Source organism: Rattus rattus, chromosome 1 (genome assembly GCF_011064425.1).
Source record: "Rattus rattus isolate New Zealand chromosome 1, Rrattus_CSIRO_v1, whole genome shotgun sequence".
NCBI classification, from domain to species: domain Eukaryota; kingdom Metazoa; phylum Chordata; class Mammalia; order Rodentia; family Muridae; genus Rattus; species Rattus rattus.
In genome coordinates this window covers 9,808,851-9,836,443 of record NC_046154.1, presented here as the reverse complement: position 1 = coordinate 9,836,443, position 27,593 = coordinate 9,808,851, and the positions used below count along the sequence as shown (strand labels likewise).

The following is a 27,593-nucleotide window of genomic DNA, read 5'->3' as shown; positions in this document are numbered from 1 at the left end:
TAACGTTTAAAATTTTTCTTAAGTTGTGTTGAATTTTTTTTTTTTTTGAGACCCAGTCTCGTCACGAAGCCCTGGGTAGCCTGGAACTTGCCATTGAGATTAGACTGGCCTTGAACTCACAGATATCCACCTGCCTCTGCCACCCAAGAATTACAATTAGAGAGTTGTGCCACTGCCTCCAGCTGTGTAAGAATTCAATTTACTTACAGTTCTGGAGTTCTGTTTCATTCTGGATGATTCTAGTAAAGGTTAAGTATTAAGTTTTTGTGCTGTGTAGTCCACGCATCCATATCTGAGGACGATGTGAAGTGTTTGTGGTCGTAGAGTATGGCCGCAGCACTTCCGAGACCCAAGAGTCACACGGTCTTTCTCTTAGAAGTACGAGTTGGACCTAAGTAGGGTGTGTGGGGAACCAGGATCTCCTACACAGAGTCAGCTGTAGGGGAGTGGGCTGTACCCCCTGTGTCTGGAAGGCAGGGACCTTCACAGTATGGCCACTGGTAGGCACCACCTGCCAGGTCCCAGCCACAGGTCAGACACCTGCAAACTGTTTGTCTGTGGCTTGTAGGCAGGGCTGGAGAGCACTTACTTAGTAACAGATCTTATCTGACACTTTTCTTCTGAATATCTGGATGTGACATGCGGGCATCCAGAGAAACCCCGTGCACGGAGCAGGATGGGGACCCTGAGGTCTTATGAGCCATGGGCATCACACAGGGAGAGCGCATAAGCCGGAGCAAGGCCAGCAGCCTGGCTGCCAGCACCTCACCTCTCCTTAGTGCTGCTTCCTTCTTCCAGGTCACCCTCCGCCATGGCTTCTTCTTTTTTTTTTTTTTTTTTTGGTTCTTTTTTTTTTGAGCTGGGGACCGAACCCAGGGCCTTGCGCTTCTACCGCTGAGCTAAATCCCCAACCCCGCCATGGCTTCTTTGTTTGTTTGTTTTAACCACCTTCCTTTGTCTAAGTTTTTTTTGATTTCCTCTTCTTGGTCTGCCTCTATTTGAAACACAAGTGAATAAATGCCTTATCTTATATTACCTACTGGGGTATTGTCCATGATATTTGGTAAGGGTCACAAGGACATGTCACAGTCCTTGGGCGTTTTTCACAGGAAAAGTTTGTTTTCCTTTCTAGTTCTTCTGTCATGTCCCCCTTCCCCATTCCCCTTTCTTTCCCTCCCCTCAGTAGAAGCCCTAAGACAACTACCATCATCTCCACTGACACATCCCTCCCCTCCTCCCCCTCCTCCCCTCCTCTTCAACCCTCCCCCTTCTTTCCCCCCTCCCCCTCCCCGCTCCTACCTCTTTATAGAATCTCAAGTAGCCAAGGTTGGTCCTGAATAGACTGTGTAGCTGAGGACGACCTTGAACCTTTGGTTCTCCTGCCGCCACCTCTAAATACTGGGTTTGCTGGTGTGTACTGTGGGGCTTGGCCTCTTTGTCTTCCTTCCAAACATCTCTTCAGCTCCTTACGGCAGGTGAAACCTCATGCTGCCTAGGCTCAGAGCCACAGCCACTTGACACGTTCATAGGCACACAGAGCCGGTCCCCAGCTCAGACCTGAGAAGGTGGCAGAAGCAGTTTAATGGGTGCCGTCAAGGGCTGGTACTCTGTCTGGACTTAGGAAGATGTTGTAGTTTTGTGACTTTCTTTTTCTTAAAGATTACATTCGGAAGATTGGAGAGACACGATGGATTAAACAGTAGCTCATGTATTTTTTTCAAAGCAAATGACCCTAAGCGCTTTGCTGTACAGGCAGTGCCTCCTGTCACCTACCTTCAGGGGAGGTAATTTTACCACACGAGACCCGAGGGGCGTGGTGACAGCGGAGAAGCACTTCAAGAGAGCACTCCTGGAGTTGGTCTGGTCCAGCTGTAGGCTGATAAAACTAATCTTGAGAATCTCTTAGCTCAGAGGAGACATGTGTCATGGGCAGAGGGGCCCATGAATGTCACTGTGGTGGGAAAAAAAATGACATCCCTTCAGGGGAGGTGACAGCTCTGCCCACAACCACCCAGATGACAGGAGCAGGTCTCGCTCGGCTAAATGTCACCTTGCAGCAGGGGCACAGAGCACGGGTGCATACGATACACACAAAGGCCACTGGGTTAGCCCAGGGCATTAGGAGCCTCAGGTGATCTGGTCAGCAGTGTGGCTGTGTGTTTTATGGTGTGACAGACTTCCAGTCACCAAAGTTGGAGCAGGATGACTTCGAAGCTGGAAGGGTATGTTCCTAGATGGCCCCTTCCCCTCTGCTTCTCTCCCGTCGCCTCTGGTACTTTGTTGATGATTGTTACCGGAGTCTGGAGGTGGAGTTTCAAAACCCATCTCACGAGAGCTCTGTTTTCTTTGGAAACACAGGCCTGGTGCTGAGCTATGCGGTCCACATTACTTCTTTTCCTTCATCCCTTCATACATAGGATGACTGTACTATAACGTCCGATTGGCCACATAAACATAAAGGTCAGAGTCTAGATTTATCCAGGCCCGACTGATGGCCAAGTGTGGGCTCATGACCACCACACCATGCCCCCACTCCCTCCCTCTCAGGATTCACTGGAGTCAGAATCCCAAGGACAGCAGATCGAATCTCAGTGGCTTACCATGCCACCAGCCTCCAGGACGGCCGACCACTTTCCTTAGGTGGAAAAATCGCAAGCGTTAATGTGTGGAGAGCTCGAAACCGCTCTTTGCTACAGACGAGGTTGTGAATTGATGTAGCTTCGGAGGGAAACAGCTCAAAGCGAAACTGAACTACTACTTGGCACAGAAGCCCCGCCCTTAAGTGTATGCCAGAGAGAACGGTTCCGGTATGCGTACACCTGAATGGCAGCGTCAAGGCCAGGGGTGGAACCAACTCAGGTGTCCATCAACTGCTGAATGGATAAACAGCATGGGATATCTCTGTCTAAAGGAATATTACTACACCAGGACGAGGACACATTCTACAACATGAATGGACCTTAAAAATACGCTAAGTGAAAGGAACCTGTCACAGAAATCCACAGGCTGGCTAATTAATTGCATTTTATGAGTGTGTAGAACAGACAAGTGCCCAGAGACAGGATCGGTCTCAGGGGGACACAACATATGTGGGATTTTGTCATGTGCCCCACCCTACCCCCAAACAGGGTTTCTCTGTGTAGCCCTGACTGTCCTGGAACTTGCTCTGTAGACCAGGGTGTCCTTGAACTCAGAGATTTGCCTGCCTCTGCCTCCCGTGTTTTGGGATCAAAGGTGTCCGCCACCATGCCAGGCTTTAGGAATTTCTGTTTTAAAATATTCTTTAAAAGCTTGGTGGCAGGGGTTGGGGATTTAGCTCAGTGGTGAGCACTTGCCTAGCAAGCGCAAAGGCCCTGGGTTCGGTCCCCAGCTCGAAAAAAAAAAGAAAAAAAAAAAAAAAAAAAAAAAGCTTGGTGGCACACGCCTTTAATCCCAGCACTCAGGAGGCCAGCTTAGTCTCCACAGTGAGTTCCAGGCCAACTGAGGCTTCATATTGAGACACTGTCTCAAAAATTAAAAAAAAAAAAAAGAAATCCTGCCATGAGTGTTTTGCGTATCACACCATATGCATGCAATGCTTGAGATGGCCAGAAGGGGGCATCACATTCTCTGAAACTAGAGTTTTAGGCATCTGTGAGCTGCCCTGTGGGATGCTGGGAATCAAACCCAAGTCCTGGACTAGAACAGCCAGTGCCCTTGATCACTGAACCAACCCAGGATTTCTTTATGATTGATGGGAGAATTCTGTAATTAACTGGAGGTGATGGTTTCAGTGAGTATCATAAAATCTCCTGACTATAACTCAAATGTTGACGTTTATGTTATGGGGCATGAGCTGGAGTTACAGGCTGTTATGAGCCACTTGGTATGGGCACTGTGAGTTGAACCTGGGTCCTCTGTAAGAGCAGTATGTACTCTTAACCACTGAGCCATTTTTCCAATACCCTTTATTTTTAAATTACGTATATGTTGGGGATATGTGTGCATGAATTCAGGCACCCAAGGAGTCCAGAAGAGGGCACCGGATCTCCCTGGAGTTACAGGTGCTTGTCAGCGGCCCACTGTGGATGTTGGGAACTAAACTCAGGTCCTCTGCAAGAGCACTACGCCACCATAACCACAGAGCCACCTCTCCGGCCCCTCTCCTGCATGCTTCAAAGGTGGGCAGTGGCACGACTGGCCTCATGCAGACCCGGAGAGCTTTCGGCATGCGTTTTACGAAATGTCGGCTCTCTTCTGGTCTCCCATCTCTCGGTCCAAGAGCAAGCCTCCTTTTCTCTTGTGGAAAAGCATTTGTTAGTCATTTGGATTCCAGATGAAGCCGCCCTTTCGAAACACTAGGACTTGATGCCTAACCCAGGCAGACTTGGAACTCAGGACTTGTGAGCCTCCTGCCTCAGCCACCCGAGTTCTGGAATTAGAGCTGTGTGTCTGTCCAGGCCTTCTCGCCACGGTCCCCTCCCCAGCCTGCCATCTCCTGAGCATCTTTAATCATGCTCAGTTTCCATAGCAACCGCTTCCTCCCTTTCCCTCCTCCGTCCCCTCTTCTCCTTCCTTCTTCCTTCCCTCCTCCCCTTCTCCTCTGCCCTTCACCCTCTCCGCCCTCTCTTTCCCCTCCACCAGCTCTTTCTTTTTCTCACGGATCTCCACCTCATTCAGTAACATCACCCAGTGCCCGCGAGCAGCCTGCTTCCCTTTTCTCTCCTGCCCTGCAGTTTGTCTTCTCCCCAGTCTCACACGCAGACATCACAGAGCATCCTGCTCTGCTGATCCTCTGCCTGGACACACAGCCAGAGCTGTCTCATTTGCATAAGGGCACCCTAACACCGGTGACACAATTCCTGGGGTCCCTTCCAGGGCTGGGTCGTGCCCTCTGCAGCGCAGCTCGGTGCTGGGGTTAAGAGGCTTGTCTCTCTGTGCTCAAGATTTAGGAGATGATTTGTGGCAAAAACAAAACAAAATAAAACAAAACAACCCTTAGGTTGTTCTCAGTTCTTAAGTCTCCAGTATTTTAAGGACGCATTAAAACTCTGGCATGGGTAACGGACTATGTTCAGCAACCAAATTTGTTTCCTAAAGTTGTCCAGGAAATGTCCTAATGGTCGACAGTTGGTTCCAAGAACCTTTCAAAGTAACATCAAGTAGGGACTGGAGCTCTGGGGATTTTGAGGGCAGCGAGGAGATGAACGGCTTCACAGAGAAGCGTGGGGATTTCCCAGGAGGCCCTGCTCAGTTGAGTCACAGGTCCTGTGTTTGACCTGTGGTCTTCTGGAGCGGCAGAACCTCGCCGAGCTGCTAAGGAGCAGAACGTTTCTTTCTTCGCTGCCCCGAGATCGCAAGGTTTGTCTGCTCGGGACTAGTGGGGGACTAGAGAAGTGGGGATGGACTGCGTTCTCAGTGCAGGTTTCTAGACAGTACCTTCCTGGTAATTTATAGTTTCTCTCAGCCCACTACATAAAGACCAAGAAAGTCTTTTCTTTTTCTTTTTTTTTGGAGACAGGATCTTGTGTAGCTCAGTCTGGTTTCAAACTGTCTGTATAGCCAAGGGTGACCCTGAATTTCTGATTCTCCTGGCACCGTCTCCTGGGTGACGGAGATGTGAACCGCTGGGTCTGACTGAGTCCCAGGGCTTCATGCATGCCAGGCAAGTCCTCTACCACCTGAGTTTCAGCACTAGCCTTGGAATTTGCTCTTAATTACCTGTTTTTAACAAGCTTCGAATCTCAAAATTGAATTTTGGGCAAGTGCAGGGCTGTGCTTAAGAAAACTCTGAAAGTGAATTAACAGGGGTCTTTTTTAAAATGGACCCAATCAAATGTCTAGTCAAATAACCAGAGCAATAGCTCTCCTCTCAGGGAGGGGACCCCTCAGATGGCACTGGCCATCTGGACTCTGCTTCAGGGGCAGCTTGGCTGCAGCAATGCCAGCCTGATAATCTGGGAGCACTAACGCAGCCCCAATATTCCGGTCTTAGTTGTTCCCTAAAACCTTGTGGAACTGCTCAGGGATTGTTGACGGTGTGGACAGTTCGGGAAGGGAAACTCACCCCGTTTATAGTCGACAGAATGACACTTGTGAGATACCCTCCCTCTTTTAAAGGGAGCGTCTCATGTAGCCCAGGTTGGCTTGGAGCTTTCTCCTCAGTTGAGGATGACCTCGAACTCTTGTCCCCCTGCTTCCATCACGTGTATGCTGGGCTTACAGACATCTTCTTCCACTCTGGGTCTCTGCACCCTGGTGCATGTCAAGCCAGCACACTACCAGGCGAGGACAGCAGCAGCCAGAGCAGCAGCTCATCTGAGACGCTTTGGACTTTCCTTTGCTAGTGTCCTGTGCATGTGACGTTTCGCTATGGGAAGCAGCTGTTACAACATGGTGGTCACTGTGCTGCTGGTGGTGGGCACCGAGGAGGTGAGAGCCACGCGGAACCCCTGTGACAGCTGTGAGGCTGGTAAGTGCCAAACTGGCAGGTGCTTTTCTGACTGTCGAAGGCTCGGTTAGCCTGGTGTCTTAGTTAGTTGGGGTCCCATTGCTGTGAAGAGACACCAAGACCAAGGTCGCTCTCATAAAGAACAACATTTAATTGGGGGTGGCTTATAGGCTCAGAGGTTCAGTCCATTATCATCATGGATTCTCACCAGGTAGACTTGGTGTAGGAGGAGCTGAGATTTCTACTTCTAGATCCAAAGGCTGCCAGGAGGAGACTGTCTTCTGCAGGCAGCCAGGAGAGGGCGCTCTTCCACACTGGGTGGAGCTTGAGCATTAAAAGATTTCAAAAGCCCACGCCCACTGTGACACACCTGCTCCAACAAGGCCACACCTCCTAATAGTGCCTCTCCATATGGGCCAAGCCTATTCTAACCCGCACACCTGGTTAGAAGACAACTCATTCCCTCGCAAAAGCTTGTTGAACCCAACCCAGCGGCCATGGGGACCCAGCTTAACCTCGCCACTTCAACTTGCCATCCGAGCATAATCGGAGAAGCTGTCTCATAGGGTTGCGTGGAAGGATCCCAGGACAGGATCTGAACAGCCCATGGTACATGTGAGCTTTGTATATGAGGTGCACGTTCAGCAGTAAGGAGGAGCAAGGAGGGAGTAAGGAGGTGGCTGGCCCCAGTGACCTTCTCCTGGGTCCCAACCTGCTCTGCTCACTTCCCAAAGGGATTGCTCAACAAATGCGGGGTTTCCCCCTCTTGATTTCTTCGTGACACTATTTGTATGTTGTTATTCCTGGTTGCTGGATTATGCCAAGGGTCACCCCACAAAGGTGTGCAGTCTTAAAATGCCAGTCAGTAGACGTGTCTACCGCTGTGATGCCGGGAGGGCAGATGGAAAGTTTATCCCGATGTCAAGTACTGGTCATATGTTGTCAGACACAAACGCCTGTGACACTTCTTGCAGGGACTTTCTGCAGTAAATACCCTCCGGTCTGCACCAGCTGCCCTCCAAGTACCTACTCCAGCACAGGTGGACGGCCGAACTGTGACATCTGCAGAGTGTGTCAAGGTAGCTCAGTCTGTCTCTGTGTCTTGAAAGGAGATCTTGCTGTAGCCCAGGCTAGACTGGGACTCATGACTCCCGTTCCTCAGCCTCCCAAGTCTGGAGGTTTGCTTCAGAGGGAGACCATTGGGCAGAGTTCATCTTTGTTCCCTTTTTACTCACTAATCTTTCTTTGGAAGCTTGATGCCTCTGTCCACAGCTGGGTGTAGTAAAATTCTTTCATGAAATAACAATCATTTTTGCTGAGCTGTCTGAGTAACAGAGCAAATACTCACTTGACATCAGAGACTTCTTTCGTTGTTTTTGTTTGTTTGTTTTGAGTCTGGATTTCATGATGTAGCCCAGGCTAACCCAGAACTTACTATATAGACCAAACTGCCCCTGGAACTCAGAGAGTTCTATCTCTGGAGTGCTGAGATTAAAGGTGTGCACTACCATGTCTAGATTTTTTTCTTTTTAAATAAAGGTCTCATGTAGCCCAGGCTACCCTTAAACATCTCATCTTCTTGTTCAAATGATGAGATTATGACAGTGGCTCTCAGTCTTCCTAACACTGTGACCCTTTAATACAGTTCCTTGTGTTGTGGTGACCCCCAACCTTAAAGTTGTTTTCATTGTTACGTCATAACTGTAATTTTGCTACTGTTATGAATCGTAAGGTAAACATCTGTGTTTTCCCATTATATTAGACAATCCCTATGAAAGGGCCATTCAACCTTGAAAGGGGTCGCTACCCACAGATTGGGAATGCCTGTTTTAGGAGTTGGGGATGGGACCCAAGGCTTTGACATGGTAGACAAGCACTCTACCACTGAGCCACCACCAGTCCAAGAAAAGGTTTTAATGAACAAAATGTAAACAAATTGTAATTGAGAATGAAAATAAAACAGTATGAACCGAGCATCGTGGCACACAGATCCAGCACTAGGAAACTGAAGCAGGAGGATTTTTAGTTTAACACTAGCCTGGGCCACACAATGAGACCCTATTTCAAACCAAGAAAAGAAAGCAAACAGGCAAACATGATGTTCTAAAGTTATAATGTCATAACATAAGCAGAGCAACCATGGATATATATATGTACATATATGTGTTTATATGATGTCTATGCATACATATGATATACATATGCACATATGATATGTATATTGATGAGTATGTATTTATGTATGTATGTATGTATCATGTATATATGTATATATGTACACATGATGTATAGTTGCATATACAATATATGTATGTGATGTATATGTGTCTACATGTGTATATAATTATATATGATGTATATGTGTGTATATGTACATATGATATATGTGCTATATGTACATTTGATGTATATGTGTATTTATATGTGTATGTGATATACATATGTATATATGTGCATATATAATTATATCATACATGTGTATATGTACATATGATGTATATGTGTATATATTATGTATATGTGATGTATATGTGTATATGTGTGTATATATGATATATATATCATGCATATGTGTATACATGTACATATGGTATATACATGTATATATGATATATACATATGAAATATACATGTATATGTGTGCATATATGCACATATGTATATGTGTGTACATATATGAATATATACATACAGTATATATACACACATGTAAAACTGCAGAACTAAGATTCATTTCCTGAATTTGGAGGTCAAGGGTAACACGGAGCTGCGGTTTTGTAGGCTATTTCAGGTTCAAGAAGCATTGCTCCTCTACCCACAACGCGGAGTGTGAGTGCGTGGAGGGATTCCACTGCTTGGGGCCAAAGTGTACCAGGTGTGAGAAGGACTGCAGGCCGGGCCAGGAGCTAACTGAGCAGGGTAGGTTGCTCTCCCTCCACCCCATGGGCGGGAGTCTGTGAACCTGAACATATGGAGCAGAGGGAGGCGCAGACGCATTGCCCACAGGTGTTCTCACTCTGCTCTAGTGCGTGTGTCATTGTGCTTCCATGAGGGGGAATAATCTGAAACCCGGACGTTTGTCAGCCATCAGAGCCGCACATCCAGATATGTTTAGATGTGCACAGTATCCCTCGTATGATTAGATTGGACATGAGCAGTCCCAGGCTTCCAGTGCAGGAGTCATCTAGCAGGTGCTTGAGAGAGACTGCTGCCCTTGCTGAGGACCCGAGTTCCGTTCCCACGTCAGGCGGTTCACAACGGCCTGTCACGCCTACCCCAGGAGATCTGGTGCTCTCTTCTGCATTCACGTGAACGTGTGCATGTACAGATGCATGCACACATACATGTGGATAAAAACGTTAAACTAACCTTCATATTAACCACGAAGCAGTGTGCGCAGGTTGACCCAATGACCTGGTTCAGTTGCTCATCGCCGGGAAAGCTGTGAGACAGTAAAATGCCTCCCACTGATCCTCAACTTTTCTCTAGGTTGTAAAAACTGTGGCTTGGGAACGTTTAATGACCAGGACGGCGCCGGCGTCTGCCGACCCTGGACGAAGTACGTATGCACTCTCATTTTTTCTTTTCTTTCTTTTTTTTTTTCTTTTCTTTTTTTTCGGAACTGGGGACCGAACCCAGGGCCTTGCGCTTCTTAGGCAAGCGCTCTACCACTGAGCTAAATCCCCAACCCCTCCAGGTGAGGTTTGATGGTGCCTAGGACAACAGGGGTCTGGGTATGGGACACATGACTCAGAGGCTGTGAAGGCAACTGGCAGTCACCCGGACTACTGACCCTGATGGTAAAATCACATTTTAGACGCCTGTGATCCTCAACCTAAATTGATTGGAACGCCCCAAGTTAGTGTTTGTAAAACGGGGCGTGAACAGGGATCTAAAGAAAAGGAAAAATCATATGTGGTGGTTGTGATAGTGATGGTGGTGGTGGCGATGGTGGCTGTGATGATGGTGGTTGTGGTGGTGGTGGTGATGATGGTAGAGAGGATAGTGATGCTGATGGTGGTGATGTCAGTAACAGCTGCTATTCATGAGCCTGTGTCCCTAGGACTTGTTCACTTGCTTTCATCCCGATTTCTGGGAGCACAGGCTGCCTCTCTTTTAAGCTGCTGAGCAAACCAAGGCTTCAGACATGCTTTATCAATCTGCCAACGGTCACTCTGAAGTGCAGGCCCAGGGCTTACGCCTGCGTTGTCTGGAACTCTCCACCCACCCCACCCCTACCCTCGTCCCTATGATGTCCTGCGTGGGCCCAGGGCACTCAAAGGAGTAAGAACTTCAGGGGAAGGGTTGAGAGACTAATGAGTCAAACCCCATTGCGCCACGTTGACTGAACTTGACTGTAAAGGAAGCTGAGGGAGATGGGCGGGAGGCCAGAGAGCCTATCAGTACTCACATCATCTGCCCACTGCTTGTGAGCCCAGGCCCTCCGCAGCACTTGGATACAAAGTTTCTTATTGTGCTCCTCTGTAAATTAACCATCTAAGTTCCTTCTCTTGATTTATCTAAGCTGCTCTCTAGACGGAAGGTCTGTGCTTAAGAATGGGACCAAGGAGAAAGATGTGGTCTGTGGACCCCCTGTGGTCAGCCTCTCTCCGAGTACCGCCCCTACTGCCGTGACTACTCCAGAGAGAGAATCAGGTGATTGTTTTATTTGTTGTTAAATAAAAGTTACTGAGCAGCTGTGGTAGCGTACAACTGGAATAGCGCCCCTACTGAGGCTGAGGCAGGAAGTTGGCAAGTTCCGGGATAGCCTGAGCTACATAAAAAGGGGCTACCCCTTTCTTAACCCCTTGAAAAACCTCATCCAAATAAACGCTTGATGTCTATTCAGACCACATGGTAATGTCCTCAGCAATGGGCCTACCAGCTCTGCCCACAGCAGGCAGCTCTGACGTAACATCCTCTTTGTGCCCTGTCTTGTTTCCTGGATGCTGTTAATCAGTCAGTAATAGAGACCCTTGTCCCATGAAGGCCAAGTCCACGGGACTGACAGGCTTCTTCTATGTTCAGTAGGAGGGCTACTTAGTTTCCATAGGCTTCTAGTAAAGCCATTACATATGGATACATTGTAGCTGTCTTCAGACACACCAGAAGAGGGCATCAGATCCCATTACAGATGGTTGTGAGCCACCATGTGGTTGCTGGGAATTGAACTCAGGACCTCTGGAAGAGCAGTCAGTGCTCTTAACCGCGGAGCCATCTCTCCAGCCCACATTTGGGTTCATTTTAAAAAGCCATTGAGATCTAGGACTTGGGTTGTGACGCAGTTGGTAGATTGCTTGCCTCACGTGCAGAAACATCCCCAGAACTGTATGAATTTGGACATGGTGGTGTATACCTGTAAACCCCAGCCTGGTGGTGGAGGCAGGAGGATCAGGAGTTTGAGGTTATCCTCAGATTCGTGTGTAGTTTGAGGCTAGCCTGGGATACATGAGACCCTGTCTCAAAAAACAAAACAGAACGAATAACCAAAAGACAGTAAAGTCATCAAAGCTTATCGAGTCATGGGTTGGGGTGCTTGGCCACTGCCTCCGCAGGGCCCATGCATTTCTGGGGTGAGTGTGGATCAATCTTGTCCTCACTAACCACTTTGCTATCTGCCTCCTTGCTCCCGCAGGAGAGCGCCCCTTGCAGGTTCTTACCTTGTTCCTGGCGCTGGCATTAGTGCTGCTCCTGTTCCTGATCTTCATCATTCTTTGGTTCTCTGTGCCCAAATGGCTCAGGAAGAAGTTCCCCCACATATTCAAGCAACGTAAGGCCAATGCAGCGTGGTATATGGGGGTGGGGGTGGAGAGGCAGGCACATGTCTGGGAGTCAGAGGACAACCTTTCAGAATGCCTTGTCTTCCTGTTTCAGGGCCTGAATGAAGGTCCTCAGACTTGTGTGTCAAGAGTGTCTTTACCCCCCAGCCATACTGAAGGCTTGGATTTTTTTTTTTTTTTTTTAAATTATAGGCGGACAATTGGCTAGCACATGGTTGCAAAGCCAGGACAAGTTTGTGGCAATGTCTGGAGGCAGTCATATAGTGAGAATCTTGGTTTCCTTTAAAACTCAGAAATATTATAAGAATGAGTTTTTTGTTTTAACCCCATGTGTGGGAAATGGGGCTGCTTCAGACTGTCCAGGGCAGCTGACTACGGTTTGCCTCACGCTCTAACAGGGGAGTGATTTCGCCAGCTGCAGATAGTTTCTGGGAATGTGTGACACTTGGAATTCCGGAGACTTCTCAGGGGATTATCAATGATAGAGCCCTGCTGGAAGGGGCTGTTTGGCAGGCTGGCGGGTGGATGCTGTTGGTTGCGGTTTGTTAAGTAGTCGGGTGTGAAGAGACAAAAAGAAGAAATTAGGCAAAAGTCAAACTTGCCCCAAGGAACTTGATACCTCTAGTCATCAGGGAGTAGTCTAATGATATCATTGCCCCTCTACCTCCATCCCCACCCTTTTTTTCCCTCTCTTACCTGGTGTTAGGGAGTTGGAAGGGAAGAAGGGAAGGGGTAGAGATGGGTGGAAGAGAAAGGGCCCACAAAGTAGCCAAGAGTCTGGGGACACAGTTGGGGAGGTTGTGACTTGGTGCTGAGAGGTGGAGTTGGAGTTAAGGCTGAGGCCCCACAATGCAAAGGGGTGGCTGCTGGGGCAGAAATAGAGACAGAACAGGACCTCAGGTATAGATAGGACATCAGACACATATGCCCCAGTCCCAGATTCCTGTGCACATGTGAGTGCGGGCACCTAGTCGGCCAGTGCCGACAGCACAGAAGAACCAGGAAAGCACGTTGCTCAGAAGCTGGGGGTGGGGGACTAGCTCAGTTGGTAAACTGTTTGTTTTACACAGAGACATGCTAACACCCAGATCTGTGTAAGAAGCAGTGGCGTACTCCCAACACAGAGCAGGCAGTGACAGGCAGGTCCCAGAGAGGTGCAAACCAGCCTCTCCTACTTGGTAAAGTCTGAGCTAGTGAGAGACTCTTTCTCGCAAAAAAAGCAAGCAAGCAAACGGAGGTGGACCTCTGACCTCAAACGTACGTGTGCACTGCACACATGTCAATGCGTGCACACTGTTATACAGAGCACCACCCCACCCAGCCTGCTTTACTTCTGTGGATGGTGAGTAGCCTTGGCCTCGACTCAGGTCTACACTTAAGGGAGTAGGGAGAACTGGATGGTGTGGAATGGGGTGTAGGGTGGACTGCTGCCGAGCCGACAGTGAATGAAAGCTTTCGGAGCGGATTTCACCCATTCATAAGCTAAATAGGACGCCGCAAGGAAACAAGCTACTGTCTGGTACAGAGTTAGTACCCTCCACAAAAGCTTTCAGGGTCTACACACGTTTTACGTTTCATAGACGGGGTGGCTTGTGCTCTGACTTTGTGAAGGACAGGATGAGGGCGGATAGGCCGGTTACGAGCCGGTCAGAGACAAAGAGCATCCAGGTGGCGAAATTGCAGCCCCAAAGGAGAGCAGACAGGAGCATGGAGATTGATTGAAATATCTGAGGAGGGCTCAGTAGGTAAAGACGCTTGCTGCAAGGCCTGATGACCTGAGTTCAGACCCTGGGTAGTAGGAGAGAACGGACTCCCACAGGTTGTCCTCTGGCAAGCCGGCTCGCACCACGCGCATGCGCACACAGGCACCCTGTAAGACTCTGAGGACAGACCTGGAGAGGTGGTCTAGTCAGGTAAGGGTGGCTGTTGTTCATTAGTCAGCGGATCAGCTTTGGTTTTGTTTTTTAATTTGTGGCAGGGGAGATGTGGGAATGAGGAACTTAAGTCCTGTCCAAGGCAGTAGATCAAACTTTTCCGAAATGATGTGGACCACACTTGATGCCTCTTCAGGGAGCTGCGAGCGCTCGTTTGCTCCACTTCGGTGTGAACGAGGCAGCGCGCTATTTTTATCTGTCTGGTGGGTGGGGAAGAGGAGCTCATTGTGGTTTGGATTTGCATTTCCTTGATGATAGTTGAGGTTAGACTCCTTTTCCTCTTTTCACATTTGATTGGCTGTTTGGATTTCTTACGCTGAGCAGTCTTCCCACCGGGCCATCTGTCCTTTCCTTATCAATGAAGGGGACACCCGTGAATGTCCCCCTCTGCAGATGTCGGATCTTTTTCCTTGGTCTTCCTCTCCCCTGCCCAGGCCTCTTTCCGGTGGAACCCTCAAACCAAAAGAATCATCATCACATCCCCACGCAGAGAGTCAGCAAGGTTTCTGTGAGCATGTTCTCAGAGGTATTAATTAGTAACGACTGACCCGCAATTTAAAAAGAAGAACTTTAAAAACCTTTTAGTTTTTATATCATAACACATTCACAGAAAGTCACAGAGAGCAGAATAGCGTCACGTGGCATCCACCAGACTCTAACGTGACAACGAGGCCAGGACACTGAGGTACAGAACACACATGAAACAAACAAACAAAAATCCCCAAACTATCCACAAGCGAGGACTGGCCTGGCTGGCTCTCCTCAGCTCCCCACTCCTGTCTGCCCTTTCTCTGGCAGCCGCTCCTCAAGTTTCCATTTTGACTCCTAGTTGTTTAAAAAAAAAAAGGTATTTTTATTTATTTTATTTATGTCACGTGTGTTCCCTTGCATGGGTTTCATGTGTATCACATGCACGCAGGAACACATGGAGGGCAGATCCTCTGGTACTGGACTTACAGGAGGAGGTCATGTATCACTGTGTGCGTGCTGGGAGCTGATCTAGGGTCCTTTGCAGGAGCAGCGAGTGCTCGACTACTGAGCCATCTCTCCAGCCCCGTGACATTTTTACGTACATGTAAAAAAAAAAACAAACCAAAAAACAAAACAAAACAACAACAACAACAACAACAAAAAACCCAAACCAAACAAAAGCAACAAAAAAATCCCCAAATTTATGTTTCATGTGAAAGTAAGTTTTTGTATCTCTTAAGATAAATTGTAGGGATATATATATATATATATATATATATATATATATATATATATATATTTGAGTTCGCTTTTGTTTACTTTGTGTGTCAGAAGGCCACCTGCAGAGGGAGGATTCTCTCCTTCCACTTGGCTGAGGAGTCTCTCCTGTTTCCACCAAGCCGTGTAGACTAAGGCCGGCACTCAAGCTCTTGATGCCCCCCCATTCCCATCCCCCTACCCCTGTCTCTGCTTCACATCCATCTCTCCATAGGAGTGCTGGTCTTACAATCCGTCGCCACTTGATTTGGCTTCAAAATAGTTCCTTTTTTTTTTTTTTTTTTTTTTTTTTTTTTTTAGGAGCTGGGGACTGAACCCAGGGCCCTAGGCAAGCGCTCTACCACTGAGCTAAATCCCCAACCCCTCAAACTAGTTCCTTAACAGGGCTGGAGAGATGGCTCAGCTGTTAAGAACACTATCTGCTCTTTCTGAGGTCCTGAGTTCAATTCCCAGCCACTACGTGGTGGCTCACGACTAACTGTGATGGGGCCTGATGCCCTCTTATGGTGCGTAGGTGTACATGCAGGTAGAACACTTTCTTTTTTTAAAGGAAGAGTAGTTTTTATGTCTTTCTCTCCCTGTGTGAGCGTGTGTGTGTGTGTGTGTGTGTGTGTGTGTGTGTGTGTGTGTGTGTGTGTGTAATGACTGGGCGCGCGAGCGTATGTATGTGTACGGTCATGCATGTGTATGAGATGGAGTCCCCGTGGGAGTAGGTGCTTTCCTACCATGTGGGTCCCGTAGGTTAAACTCAAGCCCTCAAGCTTCCTCAGCAGGCGCTTTTAGCCGAGCTACCTCGCCAGCTCACATCTAAGAACCCTTCCCTACCTCCTGGGTCTGAAGGGTTGAGACTTTCCCCGCAGTAGTAGTATCTACGTTTTACACTTTTATGTTTGATAATCAAAGTTATAAGTTAGTTAGCTATAAAGTGTCAGAAATTAAAGTCGAGACTTTTTCTTTGGGGGGTTAGGGAGCTGTGTGTGCCCTGTTCCAGTGTCATTCAAAGAAACATTATTCTCCCTCTTCTGTCTATCCCGAACATTGGCTGTGCTCATGAGGGGGCGGAGTCCGCGATCATTGGCTGTGCTCGTGCGGGGGTCCCCGATCATTGGCTGTGCTCGAGAGGGGGCAGGCCCCGATCATTAGCTGTGCTCTGCAGGGGTGGGGTCCCCGATCATTGGCTGTGCTCGAGAGGGGGTGGAGTCCCTCTCCTGTTAGAGCTGTGTCTATTCCAGCACCACAGAGTCTGGATTACTGTGGTTACAAAATCAGTCTCAAAACTGGGTAGAGAGAGAGGACCCTCTCTGCTCCATCTTCCCTGTTCAGGTTAGTTCTAGCTGTTTATTCTGCTTCTTTTACATTTCCACGGGAACTTTATGAGACTCTTATCTCTGTCTACAGAAAGGCAGCTAGTATTCTGTCATGAAATCTGCGGATTTTTCTGTTAGCTGTCCTCTCCGTGAACATAGTTTGTCTCTCCATTTATACTTTCTCTTACTTTACTGATATTTTGTAATTTACAATGTATAAGTCCTATATGCTTTTTTTTTTTTCAGATTTAGGCCTGAGTATTTACTGCCCCCCCCTTCATATGTGTCTCTGTGTGGTGTATGCGTTTGAATATTTTTGCATACATTTGGGCATACCTGTGTGGGGGAATGTGCATGTGGAGACCTTATTTTGATGTCAGGAATCATTTTTGATTTTTTTTTTCATCTTTTTCATCAAAGCAGGGTCTGTCAATCAAACTCAGCTCAGGCTGGACTTGCTAGTCAACTTGCTCTGAGGATCTGGTCTTCTCTCTTTACCTTCCAAGTCTGGAATTACAATTGGGCTGCCATGCTCATCTGGCCATTTTGTGGGATTCCAGGGAGCCAAACTCGCATCCTCATGAGTGGGTGCCTTAGTCGCCTTAGTCACCGAGCCGTCTCCTCAGCCTTCTTAAATCCTTTTCTAAAACTTCTATTTTTATGCATATATGTGCCTGTGTAAGTGAATGTTATGTGTGTCGGAGGTAGACACCCTGAAGTTGGAAATTGGGAGCTCCCTGATGCGGATGCTGGGGACTGAACTCAGGCCCTCTGCAAGAGCAGCAAGCTCTCTGGACCACTGAGCATCTCTCCAGCCCCAGTCCTTTTTTATTTTGTTCTTAAAGAATTACTTATTGTATGTATGTGAGTACACTGTCATTCTCTTCAGATACACAAGAGGACATCGGATCCCATTACAGATGGTTGTGAGCCACTGTGTGGTTGCTGGGAATTGAACTCAGCACCTCTGGAAGAGCAATCAGTGCTCTTAACCACTGAGCCATCTCTCCAACCCCTTTTTCTTCCTTCCTTCCTTCCTTCTTTCCTTCCTTCCTTCCTTCCTTCTTTCCTTCCTTCCTTCCTTCTTTCCTTCCTTTCTTCCTTCCTTTCTCACAGTTTCTTTGTGTAGCCCTGGCTATCCTGAGACTATGTAAGCGACTGCCCTTAAAGATCTACTGGGATTAAAGGTGTGAGAGCCAGCAGTGTCCAGCACCGTAGCCCCACCCCCTCTTTTCTTTAAACAATTCAGCACGACATAATGCCTTAGATCATGTGTTTATCATGTGTAGAAGGGGTGTGCATAGACAACAATAAATAGGCCAACATTTCTGCTTCCGTGTGCTGGGAGACACTTCCTGCTGGCTGTTATTCCAGTGGGCTTCCCCTGTAAGTAGCAAGGAGTCTCTCGCTGCTCTCAGGACTTTCCTCTGCCTTTTGTCTTCAGAGCCCTGGCTGCGATGTGATGTGGATTCCTGGGCTCCTCCAGTTTGACGTTCAGTCAGCTTCTAGAACTTGTAGCTTTCGTCTTCCCAGCTCTGAGGCAGCGGCAAGAGGTGGCGAATCAGCCATTATTTCTTCAAATGCTTTTTAACATTCCAGCCCCGTTTCCCTCCTCTGACCCTTCATGCTCCCAGTGACGTCAATTCGGGTCTCTTGTCAGAGTCCTTGAGGCTCCGTCTGTCCGTCCATCCATGGATTGGACAATTCCTGCCCCACCCTCCTCATTCCATTGTGAAAAGTCATGGTTTTCCCAATTTTTAGTTATCAGAATTTTCAGTTTTAAAATAGCCACTGGGTTCCCTTTGCTTCTCTCCCTGAGTCTCACTATGTTGTCCCTCTGGTCTTGAACTCCTGACCTCAAGCAGTGCTCCTACCTCACCTCCCAAGTCGCTGGGACTCTAGATGTTCACCATGGCACATAGCTCTCCGACTTGTTTACTCCCCATTTGTTTCTGATGTCTTCTTGGTTGCTTGTTGGACATTTTGATGAGGCTGCGTTAGATGCTTATCTTAGCATCTGCGACTCGGTCGGTCATATCTTCTCAAGCTGAGCTCTCCCTGGTTGCCTGAGGCCACTCCCAGGGAGGTCTGCTCTGAACTTTGTTGGAGGAGGGCTTGCTGTTGCCTTTGTGTAGGGATCCTTTCAGGCCTCAAATGGCATTACCCTGGCTCAGAGGACAAGGCACACTTAGGTACTGCAGTCCAGGTGGCCTCCACTGACCTGGCACCGGGGTGGCACCAGGAGTGGCAGTATAATCTGAGGTTCTATCAGCTTCCTCCGAGGGAGAGCAGGCGAACCTGGACAGCGAAGGTTCTTCCCAGCCCTTACCCCTTGGGGTCTGGGAGTGGCCCTGGCCTTTGAAGTGATGGTCACTCATTGTCTATCACAGTGGTTCTCAACCTTCCTAATGCTGCGATCCTTCAATACAGTTCCTCATGTTGTGGTGACCCACAATCATAAAATTATTTTCATTCTTACTCATAACTCTTAATTTTGCTACTGTTATGAATTGTAATGTCGGGGTTGGGGATTTAGCTCAGCGGTAGAGCACTTGCCTAGCAAGCGCAAGGCCCTGGGTTCGGTCCCCAGCTCCGAAAAAAAGAAAGGAAAAAAAAAATGAATTGTAATGTCAGTGTCTGTGTTTTCTGATGCTCTTAGGTGATCCCTGTGACAGGGTCATTTGACCCCTCCAGGGTCACAACCCAGAGCTTGAGAACCATTGGTCTAGCAGTTTCCCATCTTGCTAGGCTATTCTATCCCTGTCACTGGAGAGAACGGGGTTTTTCCTACCTCTGTGCTGGCTTCCTCTCAGCTCTTCCTGTTCCCCTCTGGGAATCAGAGGCAGAGGGGAGACCCAGGCAGCTTATGCTGTGCTGTTTCTTAGGCCCTGAGATTCTTGGCCAGTTTTCCCTGTCCCCTCTGTCTTCCAGCCACTTTGTGTTTGTTTCCTAGGTTATGTCTGGAGTTTTGGACAGTATAGACCAGCAAATCTGGGAATGTATGGCCTCCCTGACCTGAAGTGAATACTTACTATTTTGGCTAAATCTTGGACACAATTAAAAAAGCTATCCCAGCAGCATTCCTCAGTCTTAACTTTGCTCCCTTCCCCTCCCTCTCCCCTTTAAAATACGATCTAGGACGTAGACTCGGCACTGGAATGGGGTCTTTTGCTAGGTTGAAAAGACCCAGAGCTGGAAGCGGGGCTCAGCTGTAACCACAGATAAGGCACAGCCTGAGCTGCAGTTGCAGGGAGAGCCGCGGGTGCTGGGGCCACGGTCCTAACACCGATCGGTTAGTTCTTGGCTTTCGTAGACAGAACTAGTGAGCAGCTTTAAACTTGGTGCCACGTGATCTCATGGAGAAGAAGTGAAAATCCGAAATACTCCAGAGAATAAAAAAGGGGCTGCCGCTCTGAAGCCATAACCGCACCTGCAGCCTGGGCCGCACTTTCGGCCACTGTGAGCTGGGCTCGAGCCTTGGTTTGCTGTTTTCAAGCCGTTGTATAAAGTATAGAAAAATGGTTTTGAAAGCGGAAAGAAGGGAGGAAGGGAAGAAGGGAGGGAGGGGGGAGGAAATAAATCCTGGCATGTTGGGGCATGCCTGTAATTCCAGCTCTTGGGTGGGCTGATCTAGGGGAAATCACATGTCCAAGGCCAGTTGGATCTACAGAGAGAGTTGTAAGTCAGCAGAACAACAGAGTGAGATCCTGTCGGGGAACAAACCACAGTAAACTAAAATAAAACCCAGTAAGATAAAATAAGCTATCTCTAGGAAGCTCGAACCTGCCATTACCAGGTTTGTAAGCTTGTAGGGTTGACAACCAGTTCCCAGGTGTGTCTCCCATAACAGAGACAGCAGCTGACGCGTCTGTTACATTGTATCTGTTGTTTTTTTAGCATTTAAGAAGGCGATTAGAACTGCTCAAGAGGAAGATGCTTGTAGCTGCCGGTTTCCAGAGGAAGAAGAAGGAGGAGGAGGAGGAAGCTACGAGCTGTAATGTGCCATCCTAGGAGATGTGGGGGCCCTCAGGAAACCGAGAAGCACTAAGACCCCCACCCTCCTAGGGAGTAGCACAAGCTACCCCACCCCCCTGTTCTTAAAACCATCCTAGATGGCGTTTGAGCACAAACCCCGTCCAAGTCTCTTCTGATGCTAATATATTTGTTAATTTTTAAATCCTTTTTTTTTATTTTAAATTTTATGTGTATGACTGTTTTGCCTGCCTGTTTGCCTGCCTGTTTGCCTGTGTGTGTGTGGGGGGGGGTGTGAGTGTGTGTGTGTGCGCGAGCATCTACACTCCTGATGCCTGCAGAGGCCAGAAGAGAAAGGGTTGGCTTCAGAAGAACTGGGGTTGTGGATGGCTGTGAGCCTCCATGTGGGTTCTAGGGATCAAGGCTGGGTTCTTTGCAAGGGCAGCCAATCCTCTCAACTACTGAGCCGGCTCTCCAGCCTGCCCTTGACATTTTTAAAATTAAAGATATATGTATGTATATATGTATGTATATATATCTTTATGTATATATATCTAGATATATAGTTTAAGATACACATACACACACACACACCCCTAAAGAAAATAACAGTTCATTTGGGTCTCACAGACCAATGGTTCAGCTAGAATAACTGTAAAATCAGCATGTGTGTGTATGTGTGTGTAGATATGATGCATGACCATGAACCATAAGATGCTGTATGTTTCCCCAGCCCATTTCCCCTTGCTTTCTCACTACAATACCACCCTCCACTGTCTGAAGAGTAGGAGAACCCATGCATCCCTGTCTGGCAAAGGCCTATCAGAGATTGAGGGGGATCTTCAGAGGAGTCCAGGGTCTGCCTCTCCTGTGTTCTCCGTGTCAGCCTCATCAATAAACGAACCATGTAGGGAAGGCGCAGAGCGCTGTGAGGCAGGGAACACCCGTGAGCTCACAGTAGGAACACGGCCTTCAAACCTGCCGTGGGCAGACGTGGCTGTCGCCTGCCTTTGTGTGGCCCTCGTACAGCTCAAGAGCTGACAATGGTTTTTACTTTCATTTATTTTGAGACAGCGGTCTCACCGTGTACTCCCGGCTGGCCTGGAACTCACAGAAATCCTCCTGCCTTTGCGTCCAGACTACTGGGATTTAAACTGTTCACCACATCGTCGTCCCCCCCCCCCCAAGTCAGCCTCTCCATCTTTAAAAACCGCTGTGTGGTGGCAGTTGTGAGCCACTTCAGTCATTCAGAACTGGATCTGTAACTCCTATGGCTGTGGGAGCACCAAGGGTGCCCCTTCTGCAGGGACCGCCTGCACCATTTATGAGTCCATCCTCCCCAGAGCTACGTTCGGGTTCTTCAACAGCTTCTCTACCACCGTGGCTGCTGCTGATCCTTTACTGTTGCCTGTGCAGGGGAGGCACTGGGGAGATGCCCTGTTACTGGGGTGACACCCTGAAATACAATTGCTGGGTTTGCAGCAGGTGCCTGGATCAGTTAGGATGGGCCAGATTATACAGAAATAACGAATGGCGCCCTCCAGACCTCAACGGAGTCCAGGGAAATGAAGATATGTCTCTTTTTGAATGCGTGTGTGTGTGTGTGTGTGTGTGTGTGTGTGTGTGTGTGTGAGAGAGAGAGAGAGAGAGAGAGAGAGAGAGAGAGAGAGAGGCTGGAGGTCAGCCTTGAGTGCTGATCCTTAGGTCTCTTACTGACCCACGGCTTACTAGGCAGGCTTGGCTGGCTGGGTGGCCCATGAGCCCAGGGATTTCCCAGGCTCTACTTTTCCAGGAGGTTGTGAGATTATGAACGTGCATGGGTTCTGGGGATTGAACTCAGGTCTTCATGCTTGCAGAGCAAGTGTGTAACTGGCTAAGCATCTCCCCTGTCCCCAAACCCCACTGCTTACCTTGATCCCAGGCCCGTGGCTCTATGTCATGGCCCAAGTTTGAGATGTCCACTACGGGTTCATGTGTTGAATGCTTGGCTCCCCACTGGTGGCCACGGAGCCTTTAGGAGAAACTCCGAGGGCAGTCCTTCAGAGGTTCTACATGTCCCTGGTCCCCGCCTGCTTTCCCTGCTTCCTGATCCAGTCAGTCTGAAGAGCCTTCTGTGTCTGCTCCTGTTGCCACAAATGCCACCATGTGCCCCTGACATGATGCTCTCTCCACTGTGATGGACCAAATTCTCCCCGAAACTGTGAGCCCAAATAAACTTTTCTTCTCTCAAACAGTTATGCCTATGTTCTGTCATAACCACACTGCAGACAGTGCCTGTGACCTCTGGGAGCTGTCTCTGGGACCTGGGTGGAGAGAGCAGCCTCTAATGGGAACACTGGATATCTTACGGCAGATGTGATGGATTAGATGCCAGCCTTTAGAGCCAGGCACACAGACGGGTCAGCAGTGATTGGCCCTAAATATAATAATTAGTGGGTGCTGTGGCCCATCTGTGAGCACAGTAAGGTAGTGGCAGGAGTCAAGCTGCTTTCCCGAGTTGATCGGGCTCCTGTGTCTGTGCTTCCTATCATCTCCAGCTGCTTCAGCGCTGTCTGCCCTCAGCCATTGTCACAGTCCCTATCTAGACTTTTGTTGGTACCAATGGCACTTCCTGGGGTCTTAGTTTGCATTCCTTTATGACAGACCAGTGTCCTGTCATCAAATACCATTTGTTCCTTTAAAAAAGGAAGATTTAGGGGTTGGGATTTAGCTCAGTGGTAGGCGCACCCTAGCAAGCACAAGGCCCTGGGTTCAGTCCCAGAAGATTTAGCTGGGCACCATGGCGCAGACCTTTAATCCCAGCACTCGGGAGGCAGAGCCTACGTAGGTGGATCTCTGTGAGTTCAAGGTCAGCCTGGTCTACACAAGGAATTCCAGGACAGCCAAGGCTACATAGAGAGACCCTGAGTAAAAAAAGAAAAAGAAACAATTAAGTAAAATACTTATTTTTATGTGCACGTATGCGTTCTTGTTTGTGTACTGTGTGCATGTCAGTACCCACAGAGGCCACAAAAGGGAACTGGATCTCCTGGAACTGACATTACAGGAGGTCGTGAGCTGCCCCACACAGATGCTGAGAACTGAACCCCTGACCTCGGCAAGAACAGCCAGCGTTCCTAACCACTGAGCCATCTCTCTTCCCTTTGTGTTTCTTCTGAAATATTTGCTCATGTTTTGCCCCATTAAAAAGAGCCTGATTACCTTTTTCTTATATAAATTATAAACATATAAATTCCTTTTGCATTCTAGAAACTGACCTTTGGCCGTTATCCTGGCATCTTTTCCCATTGCTGTAATAGAGTCCTCACCGTGGCAGTGCTGCTGGGATGGCTCAGCAGGTAAAGGTGCTTGCCACCAATCCCAACGTGAGCTGACAAACATACGTGCCCCACAGGTCACACCATGTACCTGCATGTGCACCCACGTGCACAGAGAAATAAACAAGTGTCATAAACTAAAAAAAAAAAAAAAAAAAATTAAAGAGAGCCCAACAGCCTCGTCACAAAAACTACAAAGGGGGCTCGGCACAAGCATGCAAATGAAGCACAGTAATTCACGCCAATCACTGTGCAACTTCCAGTTCCACCAATCAGAGACCTTACATAAAGACCAACCTCGGGTTTCCAGTTGCACCAGTCTCAAGCTGTCTGCAGAGCACCACCAGGGGTTGACAGTGCTCCCACATGTCTGTGAATGAAAATAGGCAATGGGCTACCTGTTTGTATAGGCTAGTCTTGGAGAAGGCCAAGGCCAACGCAGGGCATCTAGGGAAGCCCTGACAGGAACAAAAGCCGTAGCTCAGCTTCACCAGTCTTTGCAGCTGGGGTGGAGTGTTCCTCAGAACGGGAGGGGAGGATCTGAACACTCCTAGGCTGTTAGAGGCGTCTGATTACTGCTAAAGGGTTTCTCGGCTGACGGTTTCCACTAGAGGCAGCCAGGCAGAGGAAGCAAACAAATACCTCCAGCTTCAATGACTGAGTGGTCCCCACCCCCAACCCCCAAGCAGTTCAAGAAAGAGAAACATTTTATATATAAAATAACATTCATCAGACGTTCTTAGGGAGAGCAGGGTCTCTATTCATTTCTCTCACATTTTTTGTTACAATTATTTGAGATCTGTTATTTTATGTGTAAAATGTACACAAGTCTGTCCGTGTGCCAGTATGTGTGCACCTGAGTGCAGGTGGCCTTGGAGGCCCAAGGGTGGCGTCAGATCCCCTGGGGTGGTGTTATAGGAGGCTCCCACACCCAGAGGCTGCAGGATCAGTATGAACTCTAAACCACTGAGCTCTCTCCAGCCCCACCTGAGAGTTATTTCCTAGAATTTTGCTTTGTGTGGTTGCTTTTGAATGGTTTGTTTTTGGAGCCAGAAATGTGGCTTGTTTCCATTTGAGTGGCCTTTGTTGTTGCTCACAAGATGTAGATAAATCCTTTCTTCACTGGCAATCAGCTTGGTTACAATGACAGAGTTTTCTTCCTTTTTTAGTCTTTGTTGTTGTTGTTGTTTTTGTTTTTGGAGGCAGGGTTTCTCCGAGTAGCGCCCAAGCTGTCTTAGAACTCACTCTGTAGACCAGGCTGGCTTTGAACCCGCAGAGATCTGACTGCCTCTGCCTCCTGAGTGTTGGGATAAAAGGCCTGCGCCACCACTGGCTGGCTACTCTCTCATTTCTTATCCTTGACTTAGGTGATAGGACTTAATGATTCTTTTTCTTTTTTCTTTACAGAGGAAATGTCAAATTCTTTGATTAGGTTGAGAAAGTTCATGCCATTCCTGGTTTGTGCAGAGAATTCTTCTTCATCTTTGTCTTCCTTTCCATAGTTTTTGGGGGGAGAGTGGGCCATATAGCCCAGGCTAGCCTTAAATGCAATGCATAGTAAAGGATCATATTGGATTCCTGATCCTCCTGCCTCAGTTTCCCAAGTTCTGGGGTTACATGTCAGTACCACCGCTTCTGGTTTTTCCTTATTTTTATTTTATTTTTAGCAAATGTGTATGTTTTGCGACACAGGCTGGACCTGCTAGGATCAAGGATCCTCTTGCCCTAGCTTCCTGAGTAGCTAGGACAACAGACATGTCACCTATCTTCTTGCCTTCGGACACTTGGTGTCTTGGTCTGTCTGTGCCCTCCACCATCCACATGTGGTATAGGTGTGAGCCCCCGCCCAACCTCTGTGGCAGGGCACATCTGGGGCAATGGAGTTGGTCTCTCATTTGCTTCCAACTAGGAACACAGAAAGCACGAAGCAAGGTGTGCTTATCTGACGGAGGCTGTGTTAGCTACCCCATCTCTGTGACAGAGTGCATGGTGGAGACTGAGTGAGGGAAGGTCTCAGAGGAGTCCAGGCTATCCTGGGAGGGAAGGCATGGCAGCATTCGTGGCCATGGGAAGAGCATGTTATGTAGTTCCTCATGTATTGGTGGGTAGGAGGCTAGACCAGCGCCAGGGGCTGGTATAACCTTCAAAGGTCCATCATGAATGGCCTACATCCTCCAGCTATGTCCCAGATCCCGAATCCCCATAATCTGTGGAAACAGTACATCCAGCTGTGGACCAAGCGCTCAGACTGTACGACGCCTTGGTTGTGGTTGTGGTGCGCGGCATAGGAGTAAATGAAAAATGCAGGAGGATCTTGGGATACCAGTCACTGACTTTGCAGTAGGGAAAGGGAGATGGGAAGATGGCTCCCTTTGGAAGGTCTTTTGGGAAATCCAATAAGTTGTTAGAATAGACTACACAGACATTTCGATGATCAAAATAAATGAAATCATTTAAGTTTCCAGATTCTTAAAAAACAAACCTCACGGGGGCTGGGGATTTAGCTCAGTGGTGGCGCTTACCTAGGAAGGCAAAGGCCCTGGGTTTGGTCCCCAGCTCGAAAAAAAAAAAAAAAAAAAAAAAAAAAAACCAAACCAAACCTACGTTATTTCTGAGACAAGAGTGATTTTGTTCTTAGTGGAAGATGTCACCCTGATGGAAACTTTAGCTCTCGGGGCCAGGGGTGGAGGTGGGGGTGGGGCTCCTCAAGTGGGTGTCTTCAGCTGGGCCAAGCCAATGTTTCCATTTGTGGTAGGGTGTACCACACACCATGGCTACATTATACGCAGTATCTGTGTTCTGTGTGTGGGGGCAGGGTTAGAGTAGCGATTGTTATCGGTGAGCGCACAGAACCCAAGATTGTCTTTCAGGAGGGAAAAATAAAGGCTTAAAAAGATAACTTTAGTGTATTTGGGAGAGGATACGTGTGCCTATACATGCACGTGGAGGCCAACGCAACGTCCATCAGGTGTCTTTCTTGATTGCTCTCCACTTTGTTTCTGACACAGGGTCTCTCACTGAACCTGGAGCTCAGAGGATGATGCAGAGGCCATGGAAGGATGTTACTTATTGGCTTGTTTCCCCTGGCCTGCTCAGCTTGCTTTCTTATAGAACCCAGGACCACTAGCCCAGGGACGGCACCACTCACCATGAGCTGGGTCCTCCCTACTTGATCACTAATTGAGAAAATGCTTTACAGCTGAATCTCATGGAGGCATTTCCTCAAGGGAATTTGCATTTCCTTTCTCTGTGGTAACTCCAGCTTGTGTCAAGTTGACACACAAAACCAGTTAGTACACTACCTATGCAGCCCCCACTAAGGTGTGGCCCTGCCCACCGGTAGCACTCTTGCCTGGGCTCCAGTCTCTCTAGCAAGGTAGTAGCAGTGTCTGCATCCTGAAACCTCCTCCTTGCAGGCGAGCTGCCCTCTGGCACCAGGCTTCAGCCGAGATTCTTTGGAGAATTCCAGAATTCTTGAGGTCCTTTGTTTCAATATAGTCTGATATCAAGACTGAGGGAACACATTGGTCTCTGGCAAGCCACTTCCAACGCTAGCCCTTAAGATGGTGAATCATGAATGAATATGACGGTCTCGCTAGATAACG

The 27,593-nt window shown here is 48.3% G+C and overlaps 1 protein-coding gene across 1 annotated transcript; it reads left to right on the top strand.

Annotated features, from left to right (window-relative positions):
- The first annotated feature begins 5,251 nt into the window (after nucleotides 1–5,251).
- Tnfrsf9 (TNF receptor superfamily member 9) lies at nucleotides 5,252–20,876 on the top strand. The gene is made up of 8 exons (XM_032887485.1): nucleotides 5,252–5,340; nucleotides 6,327–6,451; nucleotides 7,405–7,509; nucleotides 9,212–9,349; nucleotides 9,920–9,989; nucleotides 10,956–11,086; nucleotides 12,066–12,200; nucleotides 20,597–20,876. Exons 2-8 carry the CDS (start codon nucleotides 6,352–6,354, stop codon nucleotides 20,695–20,697), a joined length of 780 nt encoding a protein of 259 aa, XP_032743376.1. The 5' UTR covers nucleotides 5,252–5,340; nucleotides 6,327–6,351; the 3' UTR covers nucleotides 20,698–20,876.
- Nucleotides 20,877–27,593: the final 6,717 nt, after the last annotated feature.

What these genes read in the sequence shown, in the direction of transcription:
- Tnfrsf9 (XM_032887485.1), top strand. Translation starts at nt 6,352, where the DNA reads ATGGGAAGCAGCTGTTACAACATGGTGGTCACTGTGCTGCTGGTGGTG. An exon ending in CATCTGCAGAGTGTGTCAAG is followed by an intron (nt 7,510 to 9,211) that starts GTAGCTCAGTCT and finishes GCGGTTTTGTAG; the next exon opens with GCTATTTCAGGTTCAAGAAG. An exon ending in GTCTGCCGACCCTGGACGAA is followed by an intron (nt 9,990 to 10,955) that starts GTACGTATGCAC and finishes GATTTATCTAAG; the next exon opens with CTGCTCTCTAGACGGAAGGT.